This window comes from Mauremys mutica, chromosome 9, assembly GCF_020497125.1.
Source record: "Mauremys mutica isolate MM-2020 ecotype Southern chromosome 9, ASM2049712v1, whole genome shotgun sequence".
Taxonomy (NCBI): domain Eukaryota; kingdom Metazoa; phylum Chordata; order Testudines; family Geoemydidae; genus Mauremys; species Mauremys mutica.
The window spans coordinates 61,160,565-61,176,916 of NC_059080.1; the positions used below are offsets into that span (position 1 = coordinate 61,160,565).

The 16,352-nt window shown below is 39.3% G+C and overlaps 1 protein-coding gene across 6 annotated transcripts in view; it reads right to left on the reverse strand.

Moving 5' to 3' along the window:
- The window catches only part of LOC123376999 (glypican-5-like), a 654,555-nt gene that overhangs the window by 248,016 nt on the left and 390,187 nt on the right, over positions 1-16,352 (reverse strand). Inside the window, exon 8 of one of the 6 annotated variants that reach the window (XM_045029335.1) lies at positions 7,281-7,396. The exons of the other annotated variants lie outside the window; for them this stretch is intronic. Within the exon in view, the coding sequence (XP_044885270.1) occupies positions 7,319-7,396 (78 nt within the window). The 3' untranslated portion in view covers positions 7,281-7,318. Of the gene's footprint in view, positions 1-7,280; positions 7,397-16,352 lie in introns of those variants that run through there. 6 annotated transcript variants of the gene reach the window in all.

Below are 16,352 nucleotides of genomic sequence, written 5' to 3' on the forward strand. Positions count from 1 at the left end.
TGTGGCCAGTTCCTTGGGAAACTGGAGAAAGGATGGAAAGTTCTTCAACAACTAATATATGTAATACAAGGACTGACAACTCCCCTAGTAAAGCTGCCAGTAATATAAGGACTGCACCTACTTGAGAGACTGGAATGCATTAATGGCAAAAAAACAAACTATACATGAGATATATGACCATGTCTTCACAGGGCTAGAAGAGCTGTCAGGGGAGAACAAAATAAAGTTGGTGCTATCGGTGACCCTCTTTGCTCTCACAGCCCTTGCTCTGGATTTGTGTGGACCTGACACAACTTAATAAAAGTGTGTGCAGAGAAAGACACATGCTTCCTGGAGCTGACTGGACATTATCTCAATTATCAGAAGCCAAAGACCACTTAAAGTTACAGCAGGCTTCTAGCAAACCCTCCTTGCTAAAGAAGCTATACTATTAACTACATTCATCACACCATTTGGAAGGTACTGTTTCAGTTGACTCCTATTCAGTACACCTTCAGCACCAGAACACTTTCCAAAAAGAATCTCTCACATCATGTCAGATTTGCCTGGCATCCTTGGCCGTGCAGATGTTATGCTGGTATCTGGTAGAAATACAAATGAACATGATGAGTGACCACATGCAGTTTAGATATGCTTCCAACAGACTGGCCTCACTTGGAAAGAGAAATGTGAATTTGTAAAGGAGCAGATAAAATCTGTAGGATACATAATTAGCAAACAAGGAATTCAGCTGGATGCAGATAAAGACAAGGCATTACTCACTTTACAGAAACCCAAAGATGTTTCTGCTGTAAAAAGATTCTTAGGCATAACAAACCATTCTGGGAATTTTTCCAAAAGTTAGCTCATCTAAAAAAATCCTTATGAGATTTCCTTAGTGGTCACAATATATGGATCTGGGGTAGCTCACAACAACACACATTTAATAAAAAGAACTACTGATATCTCCACCTTTAAAACACTCTTCAGGAAACTATCCAACAACAGTATCAGCAGATGCATATTCATATGGTTTAGGAGCAGTGTTCACAATAAAAGCAGCCAGAAGTAGACCAGAGATCTATTGCATTCATATCAAGAGGTCTCATAGAAACTAAACAGTGGTATGCTCAGGTGGGAAAATCAAGCTCTAGCAGTCACTTGGGTCTGTGAATGGCTCAGTGCATATCAGTTTGACTTGAATTTTAACACAGAAACAGAGCACAAGGCCTTAATGGCACTATTGGGTTCAAAACCACAGGATGACCTTCCACCTAGGATTCACAGATTTAGACAACAGCTGATTTGATTTTCTTTCAACACTGAATGCATACTAGGGAAAGCACCTATAGCAACAGACACTCTGTCTAGATCCCCAGTTGAGCAGCTACCAATGGAAGAAGAAAAGATTTTAGAGAAAGATGTCAAAATCTACAATGACCTTGTTCTGGCAGCAATTCCAGCATCTGCCAGCTGAGTTCAGCAAATTAGAGACAAACAACTGAAGGATGAGACTTGCCAGAAACTGACTCAGCTTTGCCAAAGAGGGTGGAGTCAAAGGAGTCAACTTCCAACAGACCTGCTACCATATTGGCAGGACCAAAATGACCTTCATATGGCCAATGGCCTAATTCTGAAAGGATGACGCATTCTTATCCCTGCAGTTCTTCAGAAAGGGATGGTCTCCAAAATTCATGTGGGACAAATGCAGGGTATGAGCCCAACAAACTGTATGGTGGTCTGGTCTGAGTAGGCAAATTCAGACCTTAACCAGCTGCAACATATGTAACAAGGGAAAAACAAACAAACAATCAATCAATCACCAGGACCATTACTCTCTACAAAGCTACCTGACAGATCTTGACAGTGGGTAGTCACAGATTTCTTTTTCTGGAAAGGAAATACATACATCATCATAGTCCATTATTTCTTCAGGTATATTGACTTGGCTATATGTACACACACTTTGCTGGCAAAGGTCATCCAAAAACTAATGTCAGCATTTGCAAGACAAAGTTTCTGAAGTCCTTATATCCTTTATTTCAGCATAAGCTTTCGTGGGCTACAGCTCACTTCTTGCATTCGAAAGCTTATGCTGAAATAAATGTGTTAGTCTCTAAGGTGCCACAAGTACTCCTGTTCTTTTTGTGGATACAGACTAATACGGCTCCTACTCTGAAACCTGTCTTATAGGACAGTATTTGCTAAACTGACAAATGACACAAGTGCACTGGAGTGATTCTGTCTCTAAAAAACAGGAGGAATTGCTCCTACCATATAAGAATAACATGTGACTATTTCCTGAAGTGGAAATGAAAGACTGCAATGTTTGTTCCAGGTACTACTACTCTTCAAAATCAGGCTTTTCTTTTTGAAATCCAACGATAAGTAACTTTGATAAAAAACATGCAGATCAAGCACTCCTCTGATGCCTGCTCTTGGACCTTAGTTTCTTTTAGAGATTTTAGACTATGATATTAGGATGTCTATTTGAGTTTTTCTTGCACCTACATCATATGCTTTTTAAAAAAGGAATACATGATTTATTACCCAAATACAAAGTGCATGAAACTGATTCATAGCTTTTAGCTTCTCTGCATCCTCTAGCTATGGTTAGGAGACATTTAAAAAGGATATTTGGGTAGGTAAGGAACTCTAACTTATTTTATATTATATTGTCATAGAGGAGTCTCTGCTAAATGGCACCATGACTTCCTCCATTTGCCAGTATCCCTGCCAGTTTGGGGCTGGATACTGCATTCCTGGCACATATACACCTCCTGAAATTCACTGATTCACATCCAGATTCAGACACCCTTGCTCATATTCAGTAGCATCTTACGTAAAGAGTAGTCATATTGATATCAATGGGACTATTGTGGGATAAGGCTGTGAAAATAAGAGTATCACATCTGGTGCTCAGTTTCTAGTTACACTCCTGGATCAGAAATAGTAAAAAGTAACAAGTACTCATTACCATACAGCTAAGTTTATCCAGATAGTTATTTGTATTCCAGTCTTGCGGAGTACAATGGCCCCCAGAATCTTTTTCATCCCCTTTCCTCATCCACTCTGCCCTGCAATGCATTTAATGCATAATAAATACATACAAATACATTAAAATAAAACCCACCCAAAGATTATCATGGAACTGCCCTGAGTCTTTAAACCACTGCTCTGTTTGTATGGTACATCCCTTTCTGTCACACCATGTCAGTTTTATCTATTTAGGTGGTGATCCTGCAAGTTGTAATGCCTGTAACTGGCTTCAGTGGGATGCTGCACAGGCAGACCATTACAGTTTGCAAGATTAGGAATTTAGTTTGTAAGCCTTTCTGGGTAGGGACCATCTCTCACTCTATATGTGTGCAGCATTTTTCATAAGGAGGTCTTGATCTCAACTGGAGTCTCCAGGTGCTACTGGAATACAAATGATAAATAATGATAATCCATTCACTATACGTAGCTAATATCTAATGGTTTGAGCTTTGGACACTAAAATGTTGGGCTCTGAATAACTTGTAGATTTGTTTTCATTAAAATGTGTTTTACATTGTTTGCTTAGAACATCTTTTTTGAAAGCGTATGAAATAATCAAATACTTGAGTGGTGCTTGTGGAAGGGGGTTATTGATCCTCTTCATTCAGTGATTGAACTGGGAACAAGGAAATTGTTAGCCTGGCCCGAACCCGACATTTGGGCCATGATCAGTCTGATGGCCCTTTCTCTGCCCCAAATGAACCATGATTTCTACAAATTTCTCCCTCCCACTTTTCCATGTTAATACTCTGATCTAAGTCAACTCCCAAAATAAATATATGGCCATACCTTGGATGCATTGCTCAGAATGAGGTCAAACACTGGCATCCACAACCACCCAAGAAGTGGCAATATTCCAATATGTCACTGTAGCAGGGTGAACCCTTGCTCCTGCCCTGAGGGGTTTAAAAAGCAGCCTGGCAGGGCTTGAGAGCTGTGGCTCTAAAAGCTAGGCTGATTGGGGAAGTGGCTGCAGCTGGGCCACACCCCAATCAGGCCACAGCTTGCCCTATAAAAGGCCAGGGAAGCCAGAGAGTCTCTCTCTGCCTTCAGAGAGAGAAGGGCTTAGCTGCAGGGAGCTTGAGACTGGATACCTGAGTGAAGCAGGGCTGGGGACAGGCTGAGGAGCTGGGGAGCTCCAGCCTGGAAAGCCCCAGGCTGCGGCCTAGCGAAGGGCTAACAGGTACTGGGGGTTGCAGAAAGCAGCCCAGGGGTAGGCCAAAGCAGCAGGTCCAAACCCTCCTTGCCAGTGATGAGTTGGCTGATACTGCAGTCTGCCCCAGGACGTGGGGCTAGACAATGACTGGCAGTAGCCATATACTGATTCAAGGTGGGGATAGAGGGTGGGGGTTCCCTGAGGTGGGGGAGACCCTGAAAGAAAAGGGGTTACTGCCAGGGGGCAGCACCCCCATGTAAAAGGGCACCGGGTCCAGGGAGGGACACGGGGGTCTGAAGACAGGTGGATCACCGGCCTGCAGAGGGCGCTCCAGCGCTGGACAGAGCTAATTCCCGGAGTCACCAGCAGGAGGCGCCGCAGGGGTGAGTCTGACCCCTCTACAGTCACATACCACTGTCATGTGCTAAAGTGACAAGAACATTACCCTGGGTTAATGCAATAATTTCAACCATGAAATAAAAATAATGAAATACTTTGTAACTTTAATAAACCTCCACATGTCCCTATGTAGGTTATAATTGTTCCATACTCTACGTATTAAAAAAAATCATTAATTACAATTAAAAATAAATTAATACAGCTGTCAAAGATATGCACTCCTTTTCACCTCATGTGTGATTTCTGGTCAAGGACAATGATGTCCTCCGACAAGTTGAGTTTGATACCCCTTAACACAGGTTGGATAATACCTTACATCACAAAGGACTGCTTATGGAGTAATAGTCAGTGCGGGAAAGGTGTCACAATCTGGCCCTTAGCGAATGAAGGTTCTCCCTAGCTCTTTCCTCCTCACACAGACAGTTCCCCTCAACACACAGAGCCAGCTATCTTCTGATACCCACAGTCAGGTTTCCCACAACAAGTTCACTTCCCCCTTATCCACAGGGCAAGCTCTGGTCTCCATCACTCACTCATCCTACAGCAGTTTCCTCCCTCCTGGCTCCTGCCTCTGCCTGTTCTTCCATAGTAGCAAACAGCATCCTTTGGTAGACAGGACCAGAGCTCCCAGGTAGAAATGCAACCACATAAACCATTTTTGGAAACAAAACAGGAGTGCAAATGCATACATCTGCTTTGAGGGAGTCAACAACAAGGTGGTAATAAGTTGGGGCAGAGAGAGCAGGGCCACATTCCTTTCATCACCTCAAAAAAGGTTGTCTTCACTTCTGACCCCCCTCTCAAAAACGGGGAGTATTGTGCTGCTGCAGGAGTGGAACAGCAGCATTATCAAAGGAAAGGAAAAAAGCCAGTACTGGCAATACAGATTTTACTGAAAATAGCTCACAAGTTAAAGCACCCCTGAGAAAGTGAATGCTGCTTCTTTACACAAATGTGATACCCAAAAAAGTAGATGTACCAGAAGAAGGTTAGAAGTTACATGGTCAGTGTCAATTAGAGCTAACTCAATTACCTGTTCCACGCCCTGGGTTAGTCTGACTTAATTCAGAGCTCCCAAGTGGAGGTTTATGAGCCCCTTAAAGAACTGTCCCTAATTGCAGGCCTTGCTTAACTCAGAGTGCTTTTCTAACCCTTTCCTAACATGGATGTTTTAATACGAATGACATCGGTATGACGAATGCTTCTGCGCAGCTCTCTGCAGCCAGTTCTGTTTCATTGTCTATAAGCGAAGTGGAAGGCAGATTTATAGGAAAGCAATCATTAGTAACCATCCTGAGTGGCCCCAGTGTTACATATGAGTTCCTAGAGCTTCAGAGATACCAGCCCAGGCCTGTTTTCCATTCCTGGGCTTCTGGTGTCACAACAAATTAGATCCCTTCGGAAACCTGCCCCTTCTTCTCCACTTCCGCTCATCACACAAGATACACAATTCATTTCAATGGGGCTATGCCAACTAACACCAGCTCAGGATCCAGCTAATTAGTGTTGAGTACTGCCACACATGCACATCCTAGGGCAGACTGTCTCTTTACAAGGATGAGATATTCCTTTTCTGTGTTTTTCATACATGTGAAATGTTTCAGCTCTGCTATAGATGGAAACAGTAATACTTTTTTCCTCATTGGCTCAAGTCACTGCAATAAGTCAGTACAGTATATGATTTTGATTTACGATTAGTTTTCCATAATGAACAAAACAAAATGTACACAATGACCCGCCTGGGCAAATAATTTATTGACAATACTTGCGAGACAAATGGTATACTAAGACACAACACATGAATAATAAATGGGCATTTTAGAATTATATATTTGCCAGCACATAAGATATGTAGGATTTAGTAGAGATTCAGAGTTGTCTTATTTAAACCTGTTTTATTTGTATTTAATTGAGTCAGTACATGATCTCTGTCTCTGGTAAATCTTTATGCTATTTTAATTCTGAAGAATGTTCCTAATTCATAATTAGCTGTTTAATTATATCTCAAGTCAATGCATTTTACAAAAAACAGCGGCCTTGAAGCTGCAGTCCTTAAATAAACAAAACTCCATTGATTTCAGTGGGACTTGTGAATACCTGTTGGCTCAGGTCCTAAATTAACTATAAATTATAATGTTATCAGATACTCTCCCTAAAATTTTGCTCCAGGGGTGTTTTTGCAACTGAACACATCTCTGAGGGGGAAAAACTGGGCAACCTTTGAAAATGTTTAGAAAAAGCTAAAAAAAGTAACCAGTTATAACTGGGCCCAGTGGGACATTAAAAAGAGATTAAATAAATCTCCACACAATTCAACTGTGTGTTTACTACTCATGACTTCTGAGGTCTGTTTACTTTAAGGAAATTTGCACCGGTTTCACTCCATTGATGGGATGGGCTGCATTGGTGTAGCTTATTTTTGTACATTCTAAATTTAGCTACACCAGTAGAAGTCCCATTCTGTGCCTGTATAGGGGTTTGCATTGGTCTAATTAATTAATGTCACTATTACAGCTTCTTAGTGAATTTGGATGCTATTCCTCCAGTATCTGTGCACAACCATGTGAATGGCTCTCTGTCCCTAGAAGCTTGATCAAGATTCAAAGGGAATGTGAGAAATCTGGATTTGGAGGGCAAACTGCTAACATTTCTAGAGTATCTCCTTGATAGATATCCCTGGAGATGCAACGTTAAGCAGTTTCAGTCATGTACACTGACCCCTTTTGCTGGGGTTTTACTTCTGGATTACTTCTCATGGAGTTTTCCTCCCTTCATGATCCCCTGTGCAGGTTTTGTAGTGGGAGTGGTGGTCCCCAGTTGAGACTGTTGGTTATACCAAAATACTGTATGTACAGCAATCTTAATACATTTAAAACCAGCTACATTTCTAATTTATTCTAACTAATTTGTACTTCTTTAAAAGCCACTGTGGTTTGTACTTTTAAAGTTGTTTGCTGCTGTGCCCAAACAGAAAAGACACAAGCCTTGACAATGCCTTTGACGAATACATAGGCTGCCACATTCCCCGTTCTCTGCCTCTCTTCTGGAGAGATTACAGTCTTTTAAAGGGGATCAATAATTAAATTACTCAAACAAATAACCATCAAAACTCAATTCAATATGCATTAAACAAACACACAAACCCCCTTTTTTTATGGACTCGCGGAAAAGGAAAATAAAAGTTCTCTCTTAACTGCATGAGGATGAATACAATGGGAATTTCCTTTTAGTGGCCCTAACCCAGGAGCGACCCATCCATATAGGCGAACTAGGCAGTCACTTAGGGTGCCAAGTTAAATGGGGCACCAAATGCGAGGAAAAAAAATCAAATAAAAAAAAATTGAAATGAAAAAGATGAAAAAAACCCACAAAATAACAAAGATGTCATTATTTGAATTCCTGTGTGTGTACAGAGGGAATATGAATTATAATTAATTTCTCTACATTTCTGAGAATGTATTAATATGGCAAATCTTTTATTTACTGCAAAAATAAAGAATATTTTAGCAATTTTTTTTTCAATTTTCAACGTAGGGTCAAGATGACCCACTCCGCAATTTTGATAAGCAATAACTCAGCCACAATGAAACACATCTGCTAGTGGCAAGAGCTGCAATGCTAGTGACACTTAACTCGAATATACATCAAGGTTGCATAGCCAGAAATTCATGTAGAGCTGAGATATCGCGAGTTGATACATGTCAAACGGTCATTTTAACACACATTGCAGATAGATGGTTAAGAATCAAGTGAATGCTATGGAAAATTGTGTTTCTTGGTGCCAAAGCATAAAGAATAACGTCTTTCAGCATTATAAATCCAAAATGTGAGTATCTTTAAGCGTTATTAAACCTTAGCGTTATTATTGGGCTGTATAATTATAAACTTTTCTTTGTTATAACTGGTTCACATGTAATAAATAAGGTGCATAAAAGAAAAGTAACAGCATTAATGCTTAATAGACTATGAAAGTTATGATGTCACACTCCAAGCGGGTAACTGTGGGGAATGGGATTACTTTCCAAACAACTGGTGTCAGATTATAATGTCGAAAAAGGTCACTTTGTTTCCGTGTAAACGCTGTAACTATTTTAATAGGTAAGTGAGTGTATGTTACTAATCACTGAACCTTTAAGCAGTGAAAAGATGTGTTGGGATGGCTGCAATGTGGTTTAAATTGCTTTAGTGAGAGTTCTCGGTGGACAAAATTTAGCATTCCGCAGCAGAAATGAAAAATTATACACTCCAGATAGTGGAAACTTTAAAAAATTTGTTGAATACCTAGCTTTGTTTGATCCCGTCATGAAGGAGCATCTACATAAAATAACTGATCATGAAACACATGTTCATTACTTAGGAAAAAATTATGCAGAATGAACTAATTCAAATCCTAGCGAATGCCATTAAAAAGAAATTGTAGAAGCTGCCCATTCTGCAAAATAGTTTTCCAATAATACTAGACTATACACCAGATGTGAGTCCTGTAGAACAAATGACGATGATCATTCATTTTGTGGCTATGGAAAAGTCTGCAGATGAAGATAATGTTGAAGTGCTCATAAAGGAACATTTTTTGGTTTTCTTACCACTGAAGGAGACGACTAGAGCATTTATGACTGAAACTATTCTACAAGAGCTTGAAACAATGTCACTATCTGTTGAAAACTTAAGTGGCCAAGGCTATGACAGTGGGAGTAATATGAAGGGTAAAGACAATGGTGTGCAAAGGAGAATGATGGAAATCAATCTTAGGGCCTTTTTCGTTCCTTGCAGTGTGCATTCTCTGGATTTGGTTGTCAATGATGCTGCTAGATGCCATTTGGAGGCAAGCAATTTTTTTTGACTTGGTGCAACATGTTTTTCTCAGGCTCAACACGCCGTTGGGAGATTCTGACTCGCCATGTGAATTCTCTAACTGTGAAACCACTTAGTCAGACAAGATGGGAGAGTTGCATTGATACTTTGAAGCCTCTTCACTATGAACTTGGAAACATTTATAATGCCCTAATTGAAATTTCTGATGATACTACCTTTACTGGATCATCTGGCAATACAGCACTTTCAGATGCAGAAGCTCTTGCAAATGGCCTTTCCAAGTTCAAATTTGTGACTTCACTCATTTTGTGGTATAATATCCTTTTCAAGATTAACCTCACTAGTAAGCAGCTTCAGGAAAAGAACTTGAACATATATTCTGCTATTCAAAAACTGCAGCAAACTAAAAATATTCTGGAGGAATTCAGAAGTGACGAAGGGTTCGAAAGAACACTGGTAGATTCTCTCGAGATTGCTGAAGAAATAGACTTTCCGACAGAATTTGAACCAGATCCAGTTTGCATTTGGCAAAAGAAACAGAAGCTTTCGTATGAAGGATAAGACACACCCATTCAGAACCCAAAACAAAGGTTCAAAGTGAATTTCTACTTCACAGTCCTTGATACTGCTATTCACTCAGTTGACGAAAGATTTCAATAGATGCAGCAGCTAGAGACATTATTTGGCTTTCTATATGATATCCACAGCTTGCAAAAGAAAACAGCAAAACAGATAAGAGAATTTTGTATAAAACGAGTCAGCATTGAAAATTCAGAAGACATTGATGCTACAGATTTGTGTAGTGAGTTTCAGGCTTTTTCAAGACAACTTAAGAAACATTTCATTCCTGAAGAAGTACTGAAGTTTGTTTGTGAAAATAAACTCACAGACAGTTTTCCAAACATTTTTATAGCTCTACACATTCTTTTAACTTTGCCAGTTTCCGTAGCTAGTGGGGAATGTAGCTTCTCAAAGTTAAAATTGATAAAAACATATATCTGCCTTCAACAATGGTGCAAGAGAGACTTGTTGGACTTGCCACAATGTCAAAAGAGCAAGAAATAGCTGGAAAACTGGATCTAAAAGAACTAGTGACTGAATTTTCAAAACTTAAAGCAAGAAAAGTCATGTTTTAAGAGCACAGAGTATTTTTTACTCTGAGTGTTTTGTAAATACAGGTTAAAGTTCATTGAAGAGTTTTCTTATTTCTTTCTATATTGGATGTGATGGTAATGGCAATTAAAGCAGGATAGTGTAATGCATGGTTTTGGATTTGTAATAATAAAAATTATAATTCATTTTTTTAATGCATTTTTATTTGAAATCAGACTGAAATATCATCTAGCTGTTGTGTAAAAATCTATTCTGAAAAATTCGTGTCTTTATTTTATGTGATCTCAGAAACATTGGTTGGACAGACAGATGGATGGACAAACTGAATAATTAAGCCTCTATTAAAAAAAAATAAAAATAAAAGCTTAAAAAATATTAAAAGGAAAAAGAAGAGCAAAATGTTTCCCATTTTACCAAAAACCTCAGCCTAGATCTGCCTTTGGGGTTTGGGGGTGGGGGCGCCGATTGCATGATTCGCCTAGGGTGCCAGTTGCTGGCAGCTAGTCTAGGGCCACCCCTGCCCTAACCTTTAGTTACATAGAAAGGAAGTTAAAAGCAATATACATAGAATTTCCTCTCTGTGGGACTACAAACTAAATGCAAACCTAGTCACTATTAAAGTGTCACTATTAAACCTAGTCACCAGAAGCACCTCGATTGCACAGGTCTTCCCAATCACTTAATTCCTGGTTTCCTACCTGACTGGTAAAGCAGCAGGCAGGATAGTCTCTATTAGTGAGATGCTCATTGTCTCAACTTAAAACTTGCAAGGCATCCAGATACTATGATGATGGACTTTGTATAAATAGTTTTAGTAATGCAATAATATCAGGAAAAGGGATCAGCACACATGACTATCACTGAAACCTCCTACTCCAGAGAGCTATATGGAAACCTATGGTTTTGATGTAGAGCTGTCAGTTTTTACAAACCATAATTATGGATCAATCCAAGTCCTAATGAACCAGTGGAAAGACACCCTTTAACTTCAGGGATAGACTGGGTCCCATAAACAGTGTTGAAACAACAGTTATGGGGCAAACCATCACTTCTTTTATATAAAAAAAATCCTTCTTATAGTTTCCTTCTTCCTGGTATACAGTGCTTTGAAATTGCATAACAATCTGTAACAGTATATTTCTCAATCTACATAATCATTTTTTGTTCATTTCAAAGGAGACCAGATATTTTTGCTGAACAAAGCTGCTGGCTTTCCGTATTGCCTTCAGGAAAGGAGGTTCACAGATACACTTTTTGTTGAAATTCATTAACAATAAAATGAAGACAGGTCATTGTCATACAGCAAGCTCAATTGTTTAAAGTAGCTATAAGGGTCAGGGGAGACATACAGCAGCAGAAATCATAAATATAGATATCACAGTGATTAAAAATTTGACATGTTGGGTTTACCTGCCAGAGAATAAAGACACTCCCTTCTGACATTAAAAGCCACAAAAAGGAGGATTCACTAAAGGAGGAATGCAACTCACAGTCAGCTGCTGCTCTACCTCTGAGGAGGGCTAGATGTGTAGCAGAGAACAATGATCAGGACCACTAGTTCTTATGAAAGGCAGAGATCTGCAGGAGGCCTGGGGCCAGTTCCTCATTCCTGAGGATCTACATCTCTCCATGTTCCCTCCATTGCAGGATCCCAGTAACACAGTCTCCTACCATTGTTGGGGCTCCCACCTGTTGCCGATGCATATCCTACCTGAGGTATGGAAAAATCCCAACTGGGAGTGTCAAAATTTGGTCTCTAAATGGACCATGTCATTTCATCTAGAAAATGTCCTTCTGAATGTTATAATTCTTGACGTCTGATTGGTGTGCCAAACTGGACAGTCTCTACGCAAAAGAATAAAAGTGGAGACAAATCAGACGTCAAGAATTATAACATTCAAAAACCAGTCTGAGAACACTTTAATCTCCCTGGTCACTCTATTACAGACTTCAAAGTCACAATACTCCAAGAAAAAAACTTCAAAAACAGAGTCCAACGAGAAACTGCAGAATTTGAATTAGTTTGCAAACTGGACACCATTAAATTAGGCTTGAATAAAGACTGGGAGTGGATGGGTCATTACACAAAGTAAAACCTATTTCCCCATGCTAATTTTTTCCTACTACTATTACTCACATCTTCTTCTCAACTGTTGGAAATGGGCCATCCTGATTATCACTACAAAATTTTTTTTCCTCCTGCGGATAATAGCCCACCTTAACTGATTACTCTCATTATAGTTAGTATGGCAACACCCATTTTTTCATGTCCTCTGTGTGTGTACACACACAGATCTTCCTACTGTATTTTCCACTGCAAGCATCTGATGAAGTGGGTTTTAGCTCACGAAAGCTTATGCTCAAAATAAATTTGTTCCTCTCTCAGGGCATTTTAGAGACTAACATGACTACGTTGTATGGATAGGTCTCTATGTGGCCCCAACCCAATGTATGCATCAGGTTTCCTGTGATTTTATTTTCTCTTCCAACTGGAACACTTGAGTTAAATATAAGATGCTAAGTAACACTGATAGGTAAACAGTGAGTATTCTCATCTGAAATCTACAGGCATTACTGCTCATATATGGCCAGTATTGTACAGTTAAGTGCCACCACTTAGCCTCAAGTCTGCCACTTCAAGGCAGCACTGCTATGTAATACACTGCTTAACAGAGAAAGAGTGTTTAAAAAAATTCCTGTGGGGTAGTCAAAGGTGTCCAACAACAGAATGCAAGGCACTTTGTCTCAGCTTTGATTGACAGGGCAATGTAACAATACATTAGAAAAGCCAAAAGCAATGAAAATAAAGATGCCTCACTGAGAACTGTATATGACAGAAACGTGCTTGCTTTCACAAAGAAACCAAAGAATGCTAAATTACAGCTAGACTTTTTTTATACTGGGGTCAAACTGATGGTGGCATCTTTTCTGAAACAGACATGACAAGATCTGATTCCTCAAGTACGTGTTATGAAATATTAATTATACTTGTGAATGTATATTTCTTGAGAAACGGAAAATTACATGTGAACCTGGGGTCTTTGTCTCTGAGGGGGCTGGACTGCGTTAAGTATTGAGATGAATCTCTTCAAGTGGGTTATGAAAAAGGGTCATACATTATCTCAGGGCTGGGAGCATTAAGTTTCCATCCCATAAACAGAGAGATGTCTGACTCCCAGCATGGGGCGGGCGGGGAGAAACTGTCTATTGATATAATTAAAATGCACACTATAAAAACAGAACAGAAGGAGGAAGGGAGGCGGAAATGACTATGCACAATTGATTAGGTAATTTGGTAACCTGCTTATTGGTTTATCTGGAGTGAGAGATCAGCCATCATTACCCCCTGTGGTGGTAGTGGAAATGAGCACAGAAAGAATAAACAGAAAAAGTCACATAATCTCTCTCAAGCTTCTTGATGTTATGAGAACTTTAAAGAATAGATGTTAGATTTCATTAAGTCTGTCTTTAGCTCTCACTGGCAGTGTTTCCTGCTAGTATTTATGAAACTACCAGTGAGATTTGCATACATATAGTTTCTGTATATCGTTTCCTCTATAGATTATATTTGGATCTGAAAGTGAGGTTTGTCGTCACCGTTAGTTTCTATGGGAGTAAATTCCACAATCTTCAGCCTGCCATGCAATTCTACACTGATATGTAATAGAAAAAGTCTCAGAACACATATGCCGAGGTGGCCAATTTTATATGAGCCTGAAAATGTTGCATATACAGTACCTACATTTCAGTTAAGCACTACGTAAGCTAATTTACTGAATTGTCCTGTACTTAACCTGATTTAATCCATTTTGAAGATTCAGCTATTGCTGGCTCACACTACTTCTAACAAATCTTTCAGTGTCATTACTTCAATCTTTGCTAAAATTGTCTCATTTACAGTATATGCATTTCTTAGTTAACCTAAGTCCCATTGCCTTGCTGAATTAGGACCAGACTTTTGAATATTCACATCTTTTCCAGGCAACATTTACAATCTTTGTAATCTCAGAAATGTCAGAGGACTTAGGTTATGTTTTATTACACAGGACAAAAAGAGTGGAGAGTTAAATTGGAGAGCATATAATCTTAGAGAATGCCTATAGTAAATGCTTTGTCAGTTTCCTAACATTCTCATCAACTTTCCAGTGTAATTGATCCTTTAGGATTTCTAACCTGAGTATCAATCAAAGTCTGTCATGTTTGAACTTGGCAAATGTGTTATAGTGAAAAAATACATTAAAATATCTAAGTATCACTATTTGCTGAAAAGTGGCTCTAAAAATAGGCATGTGGGATTTCATGTTATCATTTCTCAGTGAATCTCAGATCACATCAGCTTTGTTTACTAAAGAGTGGAAAACATGTTATTTCTCACTGCTGTTTCTTCAAAATCAATCTGGGGTTTCATCCGATCTGATGCTTGTGCATTATCAAGAGTAATAAGGATTTTGCAATTGTAACTCAATTAATAATTCTGTTGATATGTGAGGCTGCTTCTATAATTGGAGTAAAGAGTATTAAAATATTATATGTCAGTGATGCAAAAAATAGCAAGGGCCGAACAGTATTAACTGAATGCAAAATTTAGTGAATTTTGGCTCTGAGAAGAATTTGTGAATCAGTTTTATTTGCAAATCTATTTGCTATTCAAAAGTATTAGGGGTGAAATACTGGCTCCACTTGAAGAAAATGGACAAGCTTCCCTTGATTTCAGTGCGGGCAGGATTTCACCCTACATGCGGGTTATAAGTGAACAAGTTGTTCAGTACAGATTGTTTGTGAAGTACCAGCTGAGATATACCACCACAGCAGTTTTACAATGAGCCCAGCTTCTAGTCCTGAAACTAATACCAAACATGAAGGGTTTAGGAACCAAGAGGATATTAACACTGGCCTCCTCTTTAGCATTGGAGGTTAAAATCACCCCCCAAGGACTTACACAAAGGAATAATGATTTTACATCAAAGAGCCTCAGATGTTCAGAGTGGGAGAATTTAAAGCCAGAAAAGACCACTGTGATCATCTAGTGTGACCCCCCACCCCTTGGACCCCGCTACATAACGCAGCCCACAGAACTTCCCTGAATGAATTTTTATTTCACCTAGAGCATATATTTTACAAAAAAAATCCTCTCTTGATTTAAACATTTCCACTTATGAAAAATCCACCACAACTCTTGGGTAGTAGTTCCAATGGTTGATTACCCTCACGGTTAAAAATTTGCACCTCAACAGAGCAGAATCAGTGAGTCAGAGAGTTATAGACAGGTGCCCAGACATTCTGCATGAACATGGACTTGTGATACCGCACCAATGCAAATCTCTATGTGATGCTGTTTAGGTCAGGGACTTTAGCCCCTTAACTCTATTGGTGACTGTGGGCATCACTTGGTCAGCAGACTCCATCTAATTTCTCTTCCGCTATAGAGGGTAAAAGTCTCCTTCATTGTCCAATATAGGTCTTACATGTCAGAGCTTATTCTCTCTCCCCTACATGATCCCTAACTGATCCTTCAGACACACAGCCTGCTTCTTTCGCGCTCTTAAAATCCATGTCTCTCCCCTTTCCAGGGAGGGACTTGTGTTTCTACAGTTAAGCAATATCATTCAAACAGGTGCTCGCTTACCAGTGTCATTGTTTCAAATCACTCATGACAAAACACATTCCTCCTTCCCCCTTTACCCTCCGAACCCCATCCTTCTCCAGAATCCCTTCTGTAAAGAAAACCTGAAGTTACTACACACAGCAAGGTAGCAAATTTCATATAGTTAAGAACAAACAAAGATAATACATTATTTGTCACATTTTAAATTCCACCCTTTATATTGTCTGTGGAAAAAAATAAAAGAGA